At 39.2% G+C, this 16,089-nt stretch overlaps 2 protein-coding genes across 3 annotated transcripts in view; both read right to left on the bottom strand.

Annotated features, from left to right (window-relative positions):
* LOC6573375 (protein AF-10) overlaps nucleotides 1-16,089 on the bottom strand; it is a 29,204-nt gene that overhangs the window by 10,425 nt on the left and 2,690 nt on the right. Inside the window, exons 2-6 of the mRNA XM_032733589.2 lie at nucleotides 16,028-16,085; nucleotides 15,232-15,728; nucleotides 14,970-15,166; nucleotides 13,509-14,908; nucleotides 13,351-13,438 (exon numbers count right to left, since the gene is read on the bottom strand). Of these exons, the coding sequence (XP_032589480.2) occupies nucleotides 13,351-13,438; nucleotides 13,509-14,908; nucleotides 14,970-15,166; nucleotides 15,232-15,586 (2,040 nt within the window). The 5' untranslated portion in view covers nucleotides 15,587-15,728; nucleotides 16,028-16,085. The remainder of the gene's footprint in view (nucleotides 1-13,350; nucleotides 13,439-13,508; nucleotides 14,909-14,969; nucleotides 15,167-15,231; nucleotides 15,729-16,027; nucleotides 16,086-16,089) is intronic.
* Nucleotides 6,138-11,419, bottom strand: LOC6573374 (muscle LIM protein Mlp84B). Of its 2 annotated transcripts, none has more exons than XM_015166905.3 (2): nucleotides 11,306-11,419; nucleotides 6,138-8,727 (listed from the first exon to the last, which is right to left on the bottom strand). In XM_015166905.3, exon 2 carries the CDS (start codon nucleotides 8,567-8,569, stop codon nucleotides 7,097-7,099), a length of 1,473 nt encoding a protein of 490 aa, XP_015022391.1. In that variant the 5' UTR covers nucleotides 8,570-8,727; nucleotides 11,306-11,419; the 3' UTR covers nucleotides 6,138-7,096. The 2 variants fall into 2 exon arrangements, with proteins under 2 accessions (XP_015022391.1, XP_001999455.1); XM_001999419.4 differs by lacking the exon at nucleotides 11,306-11,419 and adding an exon at nucleotides 10,212-10,269.

Genomic DNA, 16,089 nt, shown 5'->3' on the forward strand with positions numbered 1-16,089 from the left:
TGAATGCTGTGTGCATATGTATTTGTGATTACTTTAATGCCAATCTTTGCTACAGTTTTCATAATTTCAAGAATGTTTTGAATTTATTTATATATAATTTATAAATATATATATTGTTTTAATTTATATATTATTTAAATTTATATATATTTATCTTATATATAAAATTCTCGTTATATATATGTTTATATTAGGAATAAAAAAATCATCATGATTTTTGTGATTAAGAGCTTTAACTGACCCTCTTATGCTTTGCCGTACGAATGAATTAAAGAATGAGAATCTTATCTCTATTACTATATTTCTATCTACATTGTCATTCATTTGATAATTGCCTCAGGGCTGTGCATTTCATCGCCTAGTTTCCTCCTGGGTATGCGAGCATTATGTGAGAGAGGAAAGCGCCGTTCCCAGTTGTTGTTGTTGTTGTTATCTGCAGCCGGTTTTCAGTGAGGGATTATTGACGTATGTATGTATGTATATATTGCATGTTATGTCTGCACGTAGACCAGACACACACCAACACCAATACAAACGACAACATCGTGTACAAAAACAAAATGAAGCGCATAAGAACTCCAACTCTGCGACAGCATAAAAATAAACACACATACATACAAATCAGAGAGCAAGCAAAAGTTAACTGGAAAAACGTCACCCAGTGAGCAACGTGAAGAGCACAGCGATAAGACTTAGTTAGTTGTTAATTATAATATTGTTGCCTACAGAATGAGTTCTGAAGAAATTTAAAGTCATCTATCGTGAATCAGCTCATTATAATTCCCAATCATAGAAATTTTTACTTATGAATATTTACAATTGGGTCTATAAGATTAGATTTTGTAAAAAAAAAAAAAAAAAAAAAAAAAACAGATTCTTAATACACATCTACAGGTCCTTCAAATACGTATACAAATTTATGTAAATAAACGAAGTATTAATCATGTCGTCGGGGGAAATGTTGATTGGGTAATAGCACATGAAGCAGAACGCGTAAAAGTGAATCTTTCAGAGCCTCTCCACACACACAGATACAAACGCACACATCAACATAAATGCAAGCTCTAAGACACAGCAAATGTCGTAATGTTGTTGATGTTGTAATAAAGACAGCAACAACAACAGTGACGACACTGTTATCAACGTGCAGACAGCTTCAAAATAACCAGGAAGCGAAAATGGCGAAAAGCTTAGCAAAACAAAATGAGAAACGAGATGATTACGAATAATAGAAAAAGCTCGGAAATTATTTGGTCATTTATTTGTGTTTAATATTTATAAATGTTTTATCTGCTAAAACTGTTCCCAGCCATTCACAACTTTCGGGAACAGTTTTAGATGCGCGTAGAGCGCAAATAGACGAGTGAGAGAGAGAGCACGAGAGAGAACCCATTGCAACATACTAACAAACAAGAGCAGCAACAACAACAATGAATGTATCGGCTGCACGTTCTCTTTCGTTCGCTCTCGCATCTGCGTATGTGTTTTCGTGTGCTTTATGCAATGCTGTCAACGGGGGCGGGTGCTGCATGCAGGTTAATTCTGTTGTTGTTGCTGCTGTTACTGCTGCTGCCGCCGTTGCCTGAACCAGACAGACAGCGCCGTGAACGATTGAAGAAGACAAAAACAGGAAAATGAAAAATAATTGAATTGTAAGACGATGTTTACAGGAGAACGAGGTGATGCTGGCAGTCCGAGACCCACAAACCTGCGACCACCAGACACTGGCAATTGGCAATAAATAAAAGAAGAAGATGATTATTTGCAGCTGGAGTGGAGAGAGCGAGAGGTAGTACAATTTGTGATGCAAATAAATGGAAATACAAAGCCCGAAAAATCATGGGGTAGAAAAGAAACGTAAGGAAAAAAATGTTAAGTGGCATTTACCTGGCGACGAAGAGCAATACGGGGAGCTGTTGCAGCTCGACTGAGCGTGCCTGTTTTACAAAACAAACAACGCAAAGCGACTGGAAAATGGGAACGGCTCACAAACATTGCCGTTGCATAGCCAACGGTTTGCCGTGCTCCTTGGCACTCCACCGCTCACTGGCTCTATTGACTGTCATCAAATCAAAGAAGGTGGCAAAGAGCACAATAATGGCGCCGGATTGAAACGTACAAAGTTGGAAAATTAATATTAATATTCAGCTGTTGTCGTTGTTGTTTCTGCTGTTGTTGTTGTTGCTATGGTCGCTGGGGCAACAAAGAAATTTAGTTGTGAAGCAAGCGACAGCAATATGACATGCTTAATTAACCGACCCGACAATTTGAGCCATATAATATGCATTAATGCATATGCATCAGACTGTTGCCCAAGCAGACCAAATCAAGCCAGGCAGGTGCTTGACGCTGATGCTGCTGCTCCCGCTGGTGGTGCCGCTCATATTAGGGTGTTATGTGTGTTCCGCTTAGGTCATTCAACTGCATCAACAAAAAAGGGCAACAGGAGTAAACAGGCGAAATGCGTATAAATATTTGTTCAGGCCACGTTTCAGCTTTGTGCACGCGGCACTAAATCAACTCATTTTAAATGACTTATACTTCAATCAACAAAAATGCATAAAGTGCCAGTGGTTAGGCAAATATATTTCAAAGATCAAATTTTTATTAAAAATGTCAACAGTCAAATAAATATTTGCAACGCACACACACCCATACACACCCACACCCACGCAAAGCGCACATTGTTTTTGGGTGGGAACAGTTTGTAATAACATAGAGCTATGAGAGAGCTGCTAATTGACTTAACAGCCATTTAACAGAGAGAAGCCTTGATTAGTTGAAGAGCGTTAACAGCGATCAATGTGCATGTTAACGTTTCCTGTGCTTTGTAAGTTTCTTTTTCGCTTTCCTACTCTCAAAACTCAACTGTCAGAAAGTGTAGATGCCAATCAAGTAATGTTTGACGTCATAAAACTAATATATACGACAATAAAACGCACGCAGCACACGTGTCGTGCCTATGAATTTGACAAATGCAATGAAAGGAGGACGTCCGCCAGACTAACGGCATTACGCACCCACTGCCAAAAAAGGTGTTGATTTTGCTACCGGGTAAACCCGCGTGAAGGTCTGCTGTTACTCAGCTGGGTGGTGTTAAAAAAAAAAGACATTTAATTGCATTCGGAAAATTTTATGTCACTATTTTATATTTATGACTTCTCAGAGAGCAAATCAGTTAAGCCAAGGGCACAATGTCAGTTTTATAAGATTCTCTGCAGGTGGTGTGAGAGCAAAAATCATTGTATCCTTCTCTCTTATAACTCTGGTATAAGAGTGCGTGACTGTGTGTGAGCAATAGTCGAATATCAATTTTGACAAGCGCCTATAATTGAATACAGTTCCGGGTGACAAATTTATAACTTATCACCCACCACCCGTTGGGCACAGACGACGAGGACGTCTCTACCACCACCACCACCAACAACACCACTACCACCACCACAGAACTGCAAATAACGCAGCATGAGGTCCTTCCGTTTATGATTATTATATTTTCGTATACACTTTCAGACGCGGGTATTATAGTGTTGATATGGGAAAGTTCAGTTGTTTTTTTAAAACTCGAGTTGGAGTCAATTGATCCAAGTACATATAACATTGGAGTGATCCATGGAAACTATGGTTGATCTATGTTGAATTTATGTTACAGCCCTTCTAGAGAATCACATTTATATGATTTTATTTTGGATATAAGGGTATCAAATCTTCGCTCTTTGGGGTTTGACATTTGCAGTATGTGAAATTGCCGCTAGTTTTTGATTGTAATTCTCTTGTTCACAATAAATTGCAATTTCAACTTTATAACTAGTAATTTGTTAGCTCAAGTGTGACCAACTTGAAAAACAGCCCCACATAAAATCGATATTTGTGGTCATTAAATAAAATGCAGTCACGTAAAAGAGACTGATGTGTCTAGCACAAATCAGATTATATCAATCAAATTACAAATGAGTTTACTCTGGACTCGAGTCAATCAGTCACTCGATTTGCTTACCTGCTCTTATGTGTTACTTAACATAATTTATTTTTATTTCATAATCAAAATCTCGCTAACGTATACATACGCATTTCAACAACGCATAAATCCGTTCGCGCCACAGATCACAAGATATTAAAGATTAATTAAAGCCAAAAGGGAAATTTAAATATGCGTGCATACATGTATACAGATGAACTATATTTAGAGCCCATCGGCATAGTCATCCGCGTTGTTTATCAATCAGAATAGGTTAAGAGCGGTTCGCATGTGTCATATGTGCAAAAATTTCAAAATTAAATCACTCGAAAATAGATGCTGACTAGGTGGATGAATCTAAAAATATAGCATAGCTACGTATCGAACAGCGCAAACAACGATCGTATCGAGCAACACACCTGGCTACAAACGACCTCAGACAATTTATTTAATTTATTTTTGCTATTGAAAACATTATTTCAACAAAAATACATGTGTATAATATAAATGTCTCTTATGAATATGGCATCGAATGAATGTGCCGCCTGCTGCCTGCTGGCATAGCAACGTCAACTATTTTATATTTATTTCGTGGTCAACGTCATTTTAAATACTGCGAAGGAAATCAGCAAATGTGATCGACTAGCAGATACGCTCTAGCAAGCGGAGATATGGGAAGACAGAGTTTCGATTAGATATATGTACTTATGTACTTAATTATAGACAAGTGTATGATAGATAGTTATCTCTTTAAAAAAGTTGCTTGCTTTTAATATATTGTAATATAATATTATGTGCAAATATTGTCAAAATTTCAACAAGCTAAATAGAAAATTCTTGGGAATTTAAGACAATTTTTAACCCCAGCAACATTATACAAAATCGAAGTCTGTTACAAAACATTGTGCATAACTGTTATACCTTTTTATATGACTACAGGGTAAAATAATTACCAAAAATAGTCACACGTATATGTAGTATATAAGCACATTCAGGTAGATTTGAGATACCTTGTGATCAAGGCACTCCATATTCATCGAAATTTCGCTAATTATATTCAATATGATATGAAACTTTTGTTTTATATAAAGGATATTACTGAAGGCGTTCGAATTTTCATTTAGACAACTTTGAACTTTCTTATACAAATATAAATGTAAGGTAAAGTATATATGATTTATTTACTTATTTTGTGTTTGTTTTTATATTAACTGTTTTCCATTAGTTAACTTTAAGTTATAGACGATGGAAGATGCAAATAATGTAATTATTGTTAATTCAAAAAAATAATAGAGCATATATACTTTCAGTTAAGGCCATAAACATTTTTAAATAGCTGACACACTTCATTTGCTCGCTAATATACTGCATTTAATTCATAGGGTATATGAAACGTTTCATATAGTATAGAAGAAGCTCTGAAAGATTTCTAAATAATTTTTGAAAAATGTTCAGTTGATGACGCTCAAACGTCGCTATGTGATTAGTTCAAAAGCATTTTTTTTTTCTGATTTCAAAAATGTGAAATGACAAGAAATTCCAATATTTCAATACTTTGACCAAAGAACATAGAGGCATAGGAATAGCTCAAGAGTATAGTTAAGAGTGAGCATTGAAAATCAAGCGTACGTATACCTTATATATAAATACCGTCATAGCAACGAACCAGATCTCTTGAGTGAAAAACTTAAAGTTCAAGAAGAAGCTTTTACACTCAGCAGTCAAAAAGTTTTCTCACACTCTCTCTTGAAATGCAGCATATTAGCATCATATTTATATTTAGAAAATCGTTTCGAATACGGTTATGGAACATGCTTGAGCAACCCAAATGAGAACTCTGAGTATACAAATAATGTATATATATATATGCTTACATATATATAAATATATATCTGCCGACGTCGAAACTTAAGTATAGCCATAGAATGTTGAGCAATTATTTTGTACACGAAGTCGGTCGATCGGTCGGCTGCTAAATATAGACCATATTGTATGGCTCAATCTCTCGCAGAACTAGAAAACAAACACCCACTAAAACTAATTACTCAGGTATGCCGACATAGCCAATTAATTAAAAAAATAATAATAGCTATAATCAAATTATGTGCAATGTTCGAAAATAAGAAATTCCAAAAGAACGAAAGAAACAAAAAAACAAAAAAAAACAAAAAACATTCCATTTGTTTCCATGGAACCCACTGGGGCATATATTATTGGATGTTATAATGTGTTTGTGTGTGCGTATTGCATATAGAGCGAGTCCAAAGATTGCTCATGGATTAGAATTAGAATTAGAAAAAAATGAAACCGAATAATTGGAAAAAAATATCATCAAGATTTCGAAATTACTTATAACATATGAACTAAATAAGCTAAATATACATAAATATATCATCATCATCATTTTCATTTATCAATTATCATAATCATAAACATAGGAGCAATAGCTCTGTAGTATATCTCTGCTTTTATATTGGAGCATTTTCGAAATAGATAATAATAATAATAATAAAATAAAAGCGACTGCAGTTCTCTTTCCACACTTTGATCTCTGTTAGTCTCAGCGCGGTACAGTTGCCTGTTAGAAATGTTAGCTGCAACTGTAGCGCTCTGTTAGCCTGCATTTCATTTCGGTTTCTATTATAATAATTATAATAAATGTTTTCAAAATTTATGATCTTTGTTTATATTATGCTTTTGCCTGTGCCATTGTCGCTTGATTCGTTAGTTAGCGTTCGATAGTTGATTTCGTATTATTTCTTTTAAGCTTTTCTCTCGTAAGTTTTCAACTTCAATATATATATATATATATTTTTTTTTTTTTTGGTTTTCTTAAATTTCTTTTATTCTTTTTTTTGTGTGAAATTTTTTTCATTTTTGTTGTTGTTGTTGTTTCATAAAGCTTATTTCTCACATAACCTAAGACAAAAACGTTAGCAGTTTCTGCATTTCGTTCAATCAAAAAATCGTTGGAAACCGAAGACTAATATTAGCTAGCATTGCGGATGGAGTTAAGTGAAGAGTTTTACATCTTTTTTTTCATTCATGGGATAGATTAAAACAAGTATGGTAAATCGGAACGATTGTTGCTGGATAATATTGGATGATTGGGTAAGTTAAGGGTATTTTGAAAGGCATTTAGAACGTTGTCAAAGCGCCCGCGCCGAGGCCATAGCCCACGCCTTTGGGTCCGAAGTTGCGGCTGTAGCAGGAGCGGCAGTAGATGTCGCCATCGGGTCCGTCATTGAGGTTCGTGGAGTCCAGAGACTTGCGGCAATCGGAGCAGTAGAAGCAGCGCTTGTGCCAAATGCGACTCTTGCTGATCATCTGTTCGGCGGCAAAGACGGCAAAGCCGCAGCGGGGACAACCGCCGGACGTCTTCTGGCCATTCAGTGGGCCGCCATCGGGAAACTGAATGGTGGACTCGCCGCTGGTGGAGACCAGGGTGGGGGCATGTCCATAGCCAAAGCCCTTGGGGCCGTACCGCTTGCCGTAGCAGGCCTTGCAGTAAATGTCACCATCGGGGCCATCGCAGGCCAGCACCGAGTCGAGTGGACGATGGCAATCGATGCAGCTGTAGCACTTCTTGTGCCACATCTTGCCCTTGGAGAGCTGCTGCTCGGCGGCAAACACGGCGCCGCCGCAGCGTGGGCAGCCCTCGCCTTCGGGCGCCTTGATCGAGGTGGTGTCCGGATTGATGAACGGGCGACTTGAGCTGATCTGTTCCTCAGTCAAGCCATCCGTCTGCAGGAAACCAGAGCCGCAGGCGAAGCCATAGCCATGTGGGCCCCACTTCTTGCCATAGCAGGTCCTGCAGTAGACGTCGCCATCGGGCCCATCACTGGCATTGATCGAGTCCAGAGTCTTGTGGCAGTCTTTGCAATTGTAGCACTTCTTGTGCCACTCACGGCCCTTGGACAGCTTCTGCTCGGCGGCAAAGACAGCGCCGCCGCAGCGCGGACAACCCTCGCCGGGACGTGCCTTGATCCTGTCCACCTCGATGGCGGCACGCATCGATGGTGCACCATCGTCGGTGGCATAGCAATCCGACTGGAGGGCGCCGCCGCCCTGGCCGTAGCCATAGCCCTTGGGTCCGAACTGCTTGGCATAGCAGCCCTTGCAGTAGATGTTCTTGTCGGGCGCCTCGCAGCACAGGATCGAGTCGAGGCCCTTCTTGCAGGTGCCGCACTTGAAGCACTCCTTGTGCCAGGCGCGTCCGCGCGCCAACATCTGTTCGGCGGCATAGACATAGCCGCCGCATCTGGGGCAGCCCTCGCCCTCCGGCGCCCGGGCAATGGCGCGTGGCTCAAGCCGAGCACCGTTCCTCACCACATCGCCGTTCTGGAACTGTGCGCCATTGTCCATGGAGAGTGTACCGGCGCCGGTGCCAAAGCCGTAGCCCTTCGGCCCATATTTGCGTCCGTGGCACACCTTGCAGTACAGCTCCCGATCGTGCTCTGAGCAATTGGTCGAGTCCAAGGATTTGTTGCACATGGAGCATTTGAAGCAATTCTTGTGGAATACATAGCCGCCAGCCAGGCGCTCCTCAGCGGCGTATACGCTCTTGCCGCAACGCGGGCATTTGGGGGACTCGATCGGTTGTAGGGGCATTCTGCGACTGTATTTGTTGTTTTAGTTCTTGTTTGTTGTTGTTGTACTCGGACTTGAGGTATGTTGAGGATATTCCCTTTCTGATTGCAATCAAACTGAGCTCTAACCACGACTTGGGGTACGATTATCTGTATCTATGTATATTATATGCTTATTATCTGAAAGTGCAAACAGAGAGCAAAAGATTCAACATACAGTGCCTGCATCGTCTCGATCGTTGCAGCGTTGGAAAGCGAATTGAAGCAAAGCTGTGGTAATTGTAATGGTGGTGGCTTTAATTTTAGTGGAGTTGATAGAGATGAACACGTTGATGATTTAGTTGCTGCATGAAATGAAAATTAGCATGTGCATAAACTCTAGCCAAAGTTCTTGAGCACATATTTATTAGTACATGTATGAAATCCATTTGTGTGTTGTTTTTTTTATTAGTTTAAGCTGTCATTGATATTTTAGTACATGTACTAAACAATGTAATTAATATGCTATTCGTGTTTCCCATTGTATTTAGTTTTACATACTTTTAGTACATGCTCGCAAACTAATATTTGCACATTATATTTTCATATACAGCTTTAATTAAAACTGATTGATTGACCTAAGTGTATTTGAAGTTTTTTATTAAATATTGTATTTTAGTACATGTACTAAATTGTTTTTGTTTGTATAAGTCTGTAATTTTACGCGGAAGTCGTATATAAACATCCAAAAATATCCATTTAAATATATGTTATTCCGTTAACTGTCTCAAATCTGAAATCGGAATCCTAAACAAATGATGTTTGTGTATTTTAGTACACGTGCCAAATAACATTCATTTATTCATTTATAAAGTATAATCATGCTTAAAAACATTTGCTTACACCATGTACTAAATAAATAATGATTTATGCTCTGTCTTATCATTCGTCATCTCTTAGTACATGTACTAAAATTAACTAAATGACCAACTGTGTAAGAAATCATAGTTCTAATTCTTCATATGCCTAATGCATGTACTAAAATGATGAGGGTAATGATTACAAGTCCTACTAAACGTGAGTCAGATCCTAATTTTGCCCATTTCAAGCAGATAATCTCTTTTATTGTCGCCTGTCATAAATCACAATTGGATACGTCCATTGTCTCTATGCTAATGAGTTTATTTTGAAGATGAAAATTACCCAACGGACAGCAAGTCCACCTACGTAATGAAAACACGCGCACATCTATAGTATATATCAAATTTATGAACAGCAAATGGAAAACGTATGAAATGTCTTTAAAATAAATTCATGTATTTGTTGCCAGCAAACAAATTGTTGAGCTATAGAATGTGTATCTGTAGCTGAGCGAGACTCTTTTCTTTAAAAATAACACAGGTGAATATGAACACTGCCCGATGACAAACCCATTTTCCGACCCGCTCTGACTCACTATCCCAGCACCCAGTGTCAGTTTTGGTGCCTGTCTTTATTGTACAGTGGGTGACAAATGTATGCATGCATGAAGTTGCATTAGATGTGTTGGTATATGAAATAGAGCTGTTTACATTTGTTAACTGCTGAACAGATATCGGTTAAAAGCACGCTACTATATATACATATATATATCAGTGATAATATATAGATATGTATATTTGTGTATGGGGAGGAGCAGCACCTACATCGATCGACACAAACACCACACACGAAAGAACTGAGAACTGAACTGGAAGATTGCTCAACGCAAACTAATCTATAGAATTGTGAGTGCACACGGCACACGGCGCTGAGAATTCCCATGTTTCAGTTTTATTCGAAAAATTTGTGCTTTTCTTTTTCAGTTTTTTTTTTTCGGTTTCATTTGAGAAACTTTAGATGCGGAACAATTTTCATCTAATATCTTGCCAGAGAGTGGGATGGAAATATGAATGTGTGCGTAGCTCTGCCACGTCGATGTGTGTGTGCGTGTGTATCTCAACAGCAGCCAAGGCAGCGGCGTCTGTGGTTTTTCAACTTGTTCTACACACACGCACACACACGAGTTTGAAAAGTTTTTCATTTCACATCATTCGCTCGATTCTCTTATTTTTTTGTATGCGGTAACAGGGCGAAAATGTTGTGCGAAAATTCTTCGTACGCTTGTGCGAATTTCAAATGGGGGAAACTGCATTATCATGATTAGCTAATTCAATGCAAAGACGAATCGTTCAATAAATTGTTTACACCCTCTGTTCAGGGTCTGATCCATAAAGGTCAAGTGGCAGGTGTGTTGTCTGATCTCTAAAACGTTCACATGGATAAATAGTTGCAACATTTTGCCAGTTACGCACAATCAATTTGCACTATATAAAGCCAGAGGAGGCTAGGAGGCTAGGCCAGGCCAGGCCAGGCCAGGCTAGGCTAGTTGGCCAGTTAGACCATCTGTGCACTCTGGGCCAAAAGCTAGTTCACTAAAAAACTGATCTATAAATACGAGTTCGTAGGAAATGTTTTTCTTTTTTCGTTACATTGCCCCAATGGAGCCAGCTACATTTTTCTTTTACGTTATTTTTCGTCGCTTTTCCTCGTTTTTTCTTTCTTTTCTTTTTTATGTGTGTGGTGTCAAAATGTGTGCCAAATTTTCTATAATTAAACTTCATCATATGCAGTTCTTGATTTTATTTCTCTGTGGCAGCTTTTTACCGATATTTGTTCACAAGTTTTATCTGTATGAAAATGAATTGCAGAAACTCTCGAAAAAATATACATATATATATATATATGTATGTGTATTTACTTTTCGTTCGTTATAATAAAAATTCGCAAAAAAACGTATTTTTGTTTTCTTAATTTGTAGTTAGAGCCTTTTGGCTTCGATTAGCAACGATTTTCGACTGAGCGGGCTAGAAAATTGTCAACTTTTTGTTGGGGGCCGCTACCCTGGCGCTATGTGGACTCTGAGAATATATCTGTCTGCACACGGCACAACGGATAGCGACAGCGAGATGCTTGTCGTCTTAGCCAAATGATAGGGATGACTATATAGTCGACAAACAACAACGATATCAGCAGCAACACCAAAGGCAGCAACAACAATAACAATAGCGAGACGAACAACAAATCAAAATGTTGTATAGTATAAGACATAGTCAATGCGATCATTGCCGTAAATTTGATCAGAAACAACAAATAAATAAATGAATGAATAACAAATTTCGACGACTTTTCCAGCAAATATTTACTTCTGTAAAGGCAAGGAATGTGTCATTGTATACCCTGTAATAATATTTAATAATGCATATATATGACTGTCTCTTCAAGTACAGTCGAGTGTAAGTAAAACAATGAGTATCTATTAATCATTAGCTTTCAATATTGTTCTGTGTTAATATTGTACATTTGCATTTAATTAAAATTTCAAATTCATCATTCCCGCATACACAGCTCTCATATTAAAAGAAAAATTAATGGGACATGGTCCACGTCAATGCACATCAATCACATCGAAAAATAGAAAATAGCAAATTCATCTATGTGAATATTGATGGAATAGAGGAGGCATCCAACAAAAATTCACACCATAACTGAGGCAAACTCAGAATAGTTGCATTTCTCAAATAAATAAGCAAATACCCTGTGCTATTGCAGAAGATAAAGAAATCAATATACGAATACTAAATAAGGTTTAGAGACCATGTACGCTTTTAAATTTGTTTTGAGTTGTATAACAGTGTAAATTTAAAAACCGTTCATTTAACAGAAGTGAGCATTAACATACACAAAGTATGTTAATAAAAAGTCACTCTTATAAGAAAAAAGCTCCGCAATATTCTAATAGGATAATAGAGCAAAAACTGAGAAATTAACAGAAATGTTAGTTAACATGAAGGGCATTAGGTCCGTATTAACAGTAGTATAGGGCAACTTAAGGAGGATTGTTGAAAACAAAATCAATTTGCAATTGTTTAAGTGTGAATAAATATTATGAATATAAATATTTATACATTTAGATTTTGGATTTAAATATTTTCTTAATTCATAATTGAATTAAACCTAAATTACAAAATAAATACATTCGGTATACCGAATACTAAATATGTAGCTTGTAAATATTTATCTTAGGTCAATAATATATATAAAACATACATTTATGTTATAGTAGATACATCTAATTAGGTTTTAATAAGTTAAAAAAATATAAAAATTTAATTAAAATAACCTGAGGTGATCACAAGACATATTCTTTTGTAGAGTCACGCTTCATACATATTGCAGTGAAATTATAATACTCCTTATCAATTGGTATACAAATATATAGAGGGTATTGTCGAAAAACACGAATTTCTCGAACATTTCTTTCAGGTATGCCCACATATCTTCCACATACATCGAGTTGCGCACCTTGTGCTTGACGTTTTACATATATGTATGTATTTATATAAATATATATATTTTTTCTTTCCGAAAGGTGTATGCATTAATAATTGCATTTCCACTTATAAATATGATACGAAAGTTGGTAAAGCGCTTGCGCCGACCACTCGCGTCGAGTAGGAGCGAGTGAAATGGTTATAGAAGTGTGTTGACTAGTTGGTTCATCCTTTCGAATCGACTGTCGGATGTGTGAGTAGCAGACACTTGACAAGTTGTAGACAAGTGTACGAGATTAGAAGACTATTATTCAAAGGCAACTTTGTGGCCAGACGAGCGACTGTGTCAAGAGAGCAGAGAACTCTTAAGAGAGCGGTACGAAAGCCACTCAAGAGATGCGCTCTATCGAACTATTTATAGGGCCCTGCGCGCACAGACTGAGAGATAAACAAAACTAGAAAATTGACTCACCCGCTTGGAGCTTTTCTCGATTTCCTTCTCGAAGTCCGTTAGCGGCGTCAGAGTGACGTGCACATCCTTAATAATATCCCGAAATGAGCTGTAGCAAAGGAAGAATATTAGTATATAGAATACTCAAAATTTATTCACTTTCTAGTTAGTTTGTATACCTATTGTGATCTTCCAGGTTGATGCTGGTAACTGCCTTGGCAGCGTCCACCTTACGCTTTTTGGACACAGTGGAGCTGCTGGCTGAGGGTGCCTGGTTGTGGCTTGATGTTGTTGTGGATGTGGCAGTAGCAACTGATGCAGCAGCCTTACTGTTGCTGTTGCTGCTGCCACTGCCTGGATTAGTGCTGTTGGAGCCGAGGCCAAGCGGATTGAGAGCACTGTTTGTGGACGTACCAGCGCCCGACAAACTATCCAGATTATTTGTATTGCTGCTACCCGCAAATGAAGACGACGCATCCTTCACGGCGGCACTACTGTTGCTACTGCTTGTGGCATGCAGCTCGGCGCCGAAGCCGCCGCCCAAGTTGCTCGCCAATTGCAGTTTGCCCGAGGCGCTGCCCGTTGAGCTGCTCAGAGCCGACGTACTAAGATTCTGGGCATGATTACTATGTTCATTGATCGAGGCAGCAGCTAGACTGTTGCCAGCATTACCACTACTAGATACATGAGCTGTTGAAGTGGAGCTGCTGTTGGCCGTAATGCTGCTGGCACCGGGCATGTTGCTGCTGCTTGTTGCATTACTGCTGCTGCTGCTGGCAGCAACGATGGCAGCTTCTTTGGAGCTTTCTTTGTTTTTGGATGACTTTGAGGATTTGTCGCGTGACGACGAGGAGGATGAGGACGACGAAGAGGTTGATGAGTGGGAAAAGCTATTGTTTGATGAATTACTACCGCCATCCTTATCCTTGTCCTTGTCCTTGCTGGAACCAGAGCCGGATTGCTTGCCTAAGCTTTTACTATGCTTATCCTTATAGCTGCTGCTGGAGCTGGTAGCCGATGACTTAGTGGTCGAATTGCTTTGCCCTATTGCATTGCCGGAGCTGCTGCTGCTGCCGGCTCCAGTCACATTGGTGTTGCTACTGCTGCTCATGGCATTACCACTGCCTGGAATTGGGGCTGTAGCGTTGCCACTAATAGAACTTGTTAAGGAGTTGCTCATGGTATTGTTATTGCTAGTAGAGATTGTGCTGCTACTGCTGTTGCCGGTCAGAAAGCTGCCAGCAGTTGAAGTGTTCGTAACCACGGCTGAGGTCGATGAGCTTGTGGAGTTTGGCAGTCCTGTTGCTGTTGCGGAAGTGCTGCCCGATGATACCGAAGATTTGCCGGATGCATTCGATTTGCGCTGCTTTGATGAGGATGAAACGGTGTTTCCGCCGCTCGACAAACTTGAGGAGCTAGCGGCTAAGGTGCTGCTTGTTATCTTAATGCTTGTTGCTGATGTGGATGCCGAGTTCATGGTCGAATCGATTTCCTTCTCAGGCGACGAGCACGAATCGGAGGAGGTGTCATGTTGTACGGGTTTGTAGGGTGGTATGGTTTTGACGTTTCCGCCCTTTTTCTGCAAGATGTATAAAGAAAGGTATGAGCGTATAAAAATTGAGGCTCGAGCATAGACTCACCAATTTGCTGTAATGATGCTGGCAATAGCCGCAGTATTTGACATTATCTAAGTAATTGCCAGCCTCCTCGCAGAGCAGCCCCAAGCTTTGGGCACAGGTCACATGGAACTGTTGCTTGCAGTTGGCCTTGTTGCACTGCATGCAAGCCCCGACATTTGCACGGTTTGGTTTTCCGATCTCCAGGCATATGTAGCAGGCTGTGATTATAAAAACAATATACAATTAGTAAGAGAATGCAGCGGCTATGGCGAACATGACTCACTCTTAGAGTAGCGCTCCTGCGGTATAAGGGTCAATATAATGGGCTCCATTGTGGTCACATTGCCAAAGCGAATCTCGGGTATATAGAGGGCGCAGACGACATGCGCCCAGCCGCTGGTGTCAGTCTTCTTGAGAGCTCCATCTCGCGAGGGGCAAATCTCGCAGCGCACGCGCGAAGTGCGCTCCTGGGATTCGCATTTACGACAATACCAGGGACCGGTGGGTACGGTAACGATGCCATAGCATGCCTGATGCACAGCAACGGTGCAGTTTTGGCCGTCACAGTAGACGAGCGGGTTCTCCGGCCACCCCCGCTCGTCCGAACAAACGCAGCATCCGCCCACCATTTCTTTCATATCGTCCAGCTTAAACTTCTTAATTTTGATTAATTTTCTATTCAAGTTGGTGGAGTGAATGGTGTCGTCGTTGCTGCTGGAGTCTAACAACTCCAGTTTTGTATTTAGTGATGAAGGAATTGCGTCTGTTTACAAACACCCACTGCAAAAGATAAACAAGAAACAATTAAATACTGTTACAATAGAGATAATCTAAAAATTCAATGGCAAAGCATAATTGATAAGTTAATCTTATTTCTTCTTTAATTTCTTGAAACGTTGAAACAATAACGGAAACAATTAAACAAAACTCTGGATAATACAATTTAAAATATATCTTTCGAATTAATAATCAAAAGTGTCAAGCTGCTTAAAATGAAATATAGATAACATATAATTAAACTAAAAACCTCTAGCTCTCTAAACAAAAATTTATGTGAATTAATTATTACAGTTGCTCACCAGAAAATTATTAATTGTGGTTAATTGACAAGTCAACTAACCTCAAGCCGCCTCTTAGCTAA

This window comes from Drosophila mojavensis, unplaced genomic scaffold, assembly GCF_018153725.1.
Source record: "Drosophila mojavensis isolate 15081-1352.22 unplaced genomic scaffold, ASM1815372v1 contig_16, whole genome shotgun sequence".
NCBI classification, from domain to species: domain Eukaryota; kingdom Metazoa; phylum Arthropoda; class Insecta; order Diptera; family Drosophilidae; genus Drosophila; species Drosophila mojavensis.

What these genes read in the sequence shown, in the direction of transcription:
- LOC6573374 (XM_015166905.3), bottom strand. Translation starts at nt 8,569, where the DNA reads ATGCCCCTACAACCGATCGAGTCCCCCAAATGCCCGCGTTGCGGCAAG.